General features: G+C 40.6%; 1 protein-coding gene across 1 annotated transcript in view; it reads right to left on the bottom strand.

The window, feature by feature from the left end:
• The window catches only part of MYO1E (myosin IE), a 42271-nt gene extending 37614 nt beyond the window's left edge, over window positions 1-4657 (bottom strand). The window contains exons 1-2 of the mRNA XM_009075686.1: window positions 4502-4657; window positions 1185-1328 (exon numbers count right to left, since the gene is read on the bottom strand). Of these exons, the coding sequence (XP_009073934.1) occupies window positions 1185-1328; window positions 4502-4657 (300 nt within the window). The remainder of the gene's footprint in view (window positions 1-1184; window positions 1329-4501) is intronic.
• Window positions 4658-6080: the final 1423 nt, after the last annotated feature.

The following is a 6080-nucleotide window of genomic DNA, read 5'->3' as shown; positions in this document are numbered from 1 at the left end:
TGAATTGTCCTGTGTAAGAATCTGTTATTGTGGTGCCACAGCACAAAAAGTTATGCATTAGATAAGGAGTAGAACTCAATGAACATAATTTCTGTAATGCTAATTTGTGATGCTTTCCTCATACATTTTCCATTTAGTTCAAAGAAGAGTGACAACATCTGGCTCTCGAATGTAATGAATCAATTACTCATTGTGTCAGTATAAACACCCAAAGTGAGAGTTTTCTGTTGGTAAACAATACCAGCATTTTGGGGATGATTCCGTAATCTCTGTGCAATGTAGCAGTGAGAAATGTTCATTCATGAGTGGACATACAAACAATTGAAATATTCAAGAGATGATCTCCAGTTTAGAATGAAAAGCCTTTGCAGAACTGCAAAAGGAGTCTTTCTCCCTACATGAGGGATGACTGATCTCTCAATGTGACCACAAGTCCCCTTGGAAAAAATACTTCTTCCTGCTCCAGTAGAAAGATCATCTCCATGTTAATCTAAGTATTTTCATAAGAAAAAAGCATAGAACCATTTCTTCAGCACTGAGGACTAAAGTGTTTGTGAATGTACTGCATGGAAGATGCAGCAACCATGGAGACAAAAGCACTTGTGTTACTAACAGGAAGAATTCTACAGCTTGTCTCAATACTATAGTGTGGCAAATAGTGTGCAACTTTATCATGTTTCTGTAAGGCAAATTTAGTAACAGTGTGGTACTTCACTGAACACAAGAAATGCTATTTGGAAAGCATTAGAATTTTGGAGGTATAGAAGACAACATGATATAAAGACATATATAGAATCACAGAATCATCAGGGTTGGAAGAGAGCTTTATAATCATCAAGTCCAACAGCTACACTCGTCAAACCAATTCATTCTTGCTCTTAGAAGTACCATAACTGCAGTAGGCTTCAGGGGTCCTGTGGATATGTAAATATATGGAGGTACAGGCCTATCTTCAACATTGACAAGAACAATTCCAAACATCAAAAAGAACACCTTAAAATCATTTTTTTGTGATCTTAATTTCAACCCTCATCTTTAGCTCAGTTTACAAAGCATTTTGTGTAATCTCAGGTGAACTGTCACATAAAATGCTCAGCATCTTTGAGTAACCTGCTTGAATACAATACATACATTGGCTCAGCAAGTCCATGGGGCCCCACCAAAACCAACACTACAAAGGATACAAAAATATAATCATCCATGTATCGTTTCTTTAGGTTCTCCACTATGGAATCCTCAGTGATTTTGGAGAGCAGGACCATATCATCCACTCCACTGTGCTTGACATTGTGGCTCTGCCAGTGGTACCTGTAGTGCCCTTTGCTGCCCTGTAGGAAAGCACAGAAAGCATCACAAAGGTTACTATGTTTCTCATCAGCATTAAGTAACTGAAACCATTATTAAAATTCCACCTTCCCAAATATTTTTCTTTCATGGAATTCTTTTCTTTGATCCAGGCATTCTATAAAAGCACATGTAAATGATGTCAACTGACTTGCCTCTAACTGGTAAAGAATTGCACTGCCCTCCAAAACTAGAGGGTAATTCCATGAGGTTTTGTAAGTGGCTCCCAGAAGGGATTTCAGATGGCAGACATTTTTAAATCTAGCAGAAAAAAACCCTTCAATTATTCCAACTGAGATGCAGTTATTGGAAGCTAAGGATGCAAAAATTACACTCCTACAGTGCAACTATTAGCAGTGAGGATAATTACCACCACCACCATGAATTCTCCATCCCATACAGTCTTTTGAGTCAAGCCTGCACATATGCTGTTACTCAGATGGAAGCAGTGAGCTTGCTGCAGTAAGTATTCAGGGATGTTCTGCAATTATGTACCACAGCTTGTCGGCTGCGTGTCTTAACAGTCCCTTTTGATCTGTTAGTCACCATGCTTAACTGACATCTAAATAGATATTCTCCCCCCACACTCAAAGACTACTATTTCAGGATGCTACTGAAAACTTGTGACATTTCATGCTGTACCACTTGAAATCAAAATCTGTTTTTTTCCAGCTGATTTGAACAGCAGTTTGGTTCTATAGATACGCCCACAAACTTAAAACCAGTCAAGATCAAGGCTATTAATTCAGCTATAAATCTGCTCTCCAAACAGAAACCTATTTTCTGTAGCCTGGCAGACAATGCTAATGGAGTTCTGATCTCTTGCTTTTTCCTACTTTAATTTTTGTTTAAGGAATACTGAAATTAGTGATGCTGGAATTAGCACATCTTACACTCAGAAGTTACCGAGTATGCTGTCAGGGAAAATGCAGCCAACAAAACACCAAATCTGTGTATTCTCCTTGGTTTTTTAATACCACAACTTCAAACAATGTGATTTAGATACACTGCTCTCATGTGTGTTTTATGGCACCAAGTCATAGTCACCGGAATACAAGAAATTCATTATTTTAAAGCATTTTGCACAATAAAATAATGCATCATTTTACAGATTAAATAAGAAAATGTAGCACTCTGAACATTTGGATGCACTCTGGTATTTTGAAATGGGATGTCAGCAGCTTACAGAGGGGCAACTTCTGCATAGATACAGTTCTGCAGGAGCAAAAGACCTACACAACTGTACTAACACCAAGTACTGCAGCCAGGCCTACAGGTTGGCTTCATCTCAACCTGACATAAAAAAACAAGGACCAACTGGATTTTTATCTCAAGTTAAATTAACTTCTACTAAGCCCTACTACTGCAGCCAGCACAGAGCCTGGAGGCTCTGTGTGTGTTTTCTATTAGTTCTCCAGCCCTGATGCAGCTCCATCTCTGCTGACACCACTGCAGAACAGCTGCAAACTGCAACCAAAAGGATGCTTTCAAATATAGTACAGCAGAGGTAAATATGTCTGAAAACACACAACCTCAGCAATTTTCTTGAACATCCACAGCCTTACATAAGCTTCAATAAAATACTAAACTAGCTTAGTTTGTGTGAACCTTGTCAATTTCATATCTGTACAATGGAAGCAGTGATCAGGGAGCACTGAGAAAATTAAGGAATCGGTTAATTTTTTTGGAAATTGTTGTAAAATACCTGATTTAAAATATCAATTGAAGGGCAGGTTATTGGAGAAAACAGAAGTCTAACAGAGGACCATAATTTCCTTCAGTGCACTCATCAGCTATTTGTGATATTGCGCTTGGAAAAAGGAACTGGCAGGATGGACAAAATGGTACAGTATCAAAATAAATATGGATAATTACATTGTTCACAAAGCTATACAGAATGTGGTTTAGTATCAGATAATAGAGTAAGCTACAGAAAGCATGGAAGAAATGAGACTGGGAAAACAATCAAGCTTCCCATTGGAAGCTATGGCATCAGCCCCAGTGAGCTCAATGAGAGGACAAAGCTTGCAAAGCCACGGGATATACGGAAAATGTGCACACTGCCTGCAAAACAGCAAGCTTGACACCAGCCAGTGACTGCTGTTGACTGTGATTAAGCCACACACATCACGGGGCCAAAGGGTTCTTTCCCCAAAGCACTGCCAACCAGCACACAAGCCAGTGGGCAGTGCCAGGCCAGCCCAGCTCCACTGGTAGACACTGTGCAGCGGCAAACGAATCGGGGTGCGACAGATCAGAGACTGCCACACAGACCTAATAAAAAGGCAGCAGCCTAAATATCTGAGAAAGCAAGATTATGGAAGATAGCCAAGACTGGTGGCACTAAGTAGTCCACATTAATATTATAACACAATTTAAACAGCTGTTTCTGTCAGTAGTTTGGAACTACCTTTTCCCCTCAAAGCAAGGTCTTATGTGCAAATACGCAGAGAAGCAGTAAATCACCACCAGATTATTGTCAAGCTTCACCCTAGGATCTAGAAATAAGCCCAAGCTTTAGTAGTGCCTCACCAGCCGTGGTTAAGTTTTGCTCTCACTCTCCCTGGAAGCCAACACTAGCAGGATGGCCAGGTGCAGTAGCTAGCACCTCCTTGGTCTGGGCAACAAGTAGGGAGATGCTGTTTCTGCAGGGCACCAACCACTCCCAAGTTCTTGCCCTTCCAAGCATGAGTGACAACCATCAAGTCTAAGCTGAATTTATCAACTTCAGTCACTTCCAGCTGGTGTTATAACCATGTCCAGCTAACAGTTAACTGGTTTTTAAATAGTTTTGAAATTAAAAAAAATAAAATCTTCCTGTCATCAATCATCTAAATAAACTCCACATCATACCAATCGTAAAAGCAATTCTTCATCTTTCTCCAGGCTGCATATTTCCTAAAGGTCAAGGATATGTACTTAAAAATTATAATGCTTTTCAACTGCCAACATTGCAAACACTAATTATTTGCTCTTATTGTATATTTTTTGAGAATTTAAGCTTTATTTTAACTAGGACTTTCTACCATTCAGATAAAATGCAGTACTCTAACCTGGAGACAATTTACACTCAGTGTCCACCTTAACTTGAGCCTGCTTTGCAGGGAGCACTCAGACTAACTCACTCAGCTGCTAACTGTCCTCTGCTGCCCCTCACACCAATACACTTCCCTCCACTCCTCTCCTGAGGGTTGCTCCAGAGACAGGCCAGGCCTCCTGGACTCCTCAGGTCCTTCTTTCCAAAATCACAGTTCTCAGCAGGCACTTCAGAGTCAGCAGAACTAGGGCTGGCAGAGATGCCCCACTCCCCCATGTCAGCAGTAGCCCCAGTGAGGATCTTGTCACTCCAACAGAGCTCCCCTGTGGCATGGTCAGACTTGGGCTAACCAAGCTCACAGTCCAGCCCTGGGCCAAGCTGTGCAGGTCAGATGTCAACAACAGCAACTTGGCAGCTCTTAGGTTTTCTCAGTCAAAGACGTGATCTAACTGTACAATAAATAAGCAAATAAGTCTTTGTGTCAGCACTAACAATGCCTAAGCAGCAGGAAAAAGATGAGCTTGGCAGATTAGGAAAAACACACACACAAAAAAAAACCCCAACAAAAAAAAAGCCAAAACAAAACCACATCTCAACAGGCTGCTAAAAGCCACAGAAGTGGAAACAGGAGTGTTGAACAACCTGGCTGCCAGGCCTCCTTCAGGCTCTTCCTGAGCTTCCAACCCAGCACCTGACGCTGCACAGGGAGTGGAGGCTGGACTGGCAAAGCTGGAATTAAAGGCGTGTACCACACTGCTGTCAGCTGTTATTATTCATCTGGTTGCTGTTTTAGGCTCAAAATCAGATCTGCTTTGCACTGACAAGAATAATATTTATGAGTCACAAGATGACCCGGTGAGCTCAGAGCCTACTGTTTCTGAGCCACACTGCTCCAGGAGCACAGACAGTTCCCACCTGGCCACAGACTACACAGCACTGTCCTCTCACCTCAACAACTTCCACACCTCCAGCATCAAAACAACCAAGACTCTAAGGAACCTAAAAAACTGATTCTACTCTCACTTTGTACATCTCCCTTAACACCCGTTTATTCATAGATTAAGACAATTGCTACATTAATAGCAAGAGGGGGATGTAAAATATATTCTATGTACTAAATACTGTCTATACTTTCTGTACTACTTTTGGTACTGGCAGTACGGTGAGGTCAAAGCATATCTTTGTTTTGTTTGGAATTAATAATAAATATTGATAAGACATTTATTTACAGAACTTCTTTTTGATGCCCTCCACCTTGTGTTACAGTAGCAACTGCTGGTTTCTTATTTTTGCCTTTATTATTGTTTGTGTGTTTTTACATTACCCTAAGCAACACGTATTTGATGTGGCTATAAAAAGATTGAGTCATGCTGTGTCACAACAGGGTTTTCTTTTAACTGGATAAAAAAGCAAATATTTCTGTATTTCAAACTGTTTAAAAATAGTACATCTAAAAATAAAGCACTAAAAACAAGGGATCAGAAGAGACTGTATATTCTGCCCCTGAGAAAGAACCTCGTTGCTCTTTCTCCATCAGAACTCTGGCTAAACTACAACAACCTACATGCCATTAATAATCATTCTCCATTCCCACAAAGGGAAAAATTTGCCACTCTGAACCTCTGACAGCTTTTTCCAGTAGTAAACATCAATCTCCCATCAGAGTGCAGAAGGGATTCTCAGCCTCTACAAGGGAGTA

The sequence above is a fragment of the Acanthisitta chloris genome, unplaced genomic scaffold (assembly GCF_000695815.1).
Source record: "Acanthisitta chloris isolate BGI_N310 unplaced genomic scaffold, ASM69581v1 scaffold7725, whole genome shotgun sequence".
NCBI classification, from domain to species: Eukaryota; Metazoa; Chordata; class Aves; order Passeriformes; family Acanthisittidae; genus Acanthisitta; species Acanthisitta chloris.
This window is presented reverse-complemented; position numbering and strand designations above follow the sequence as displayed.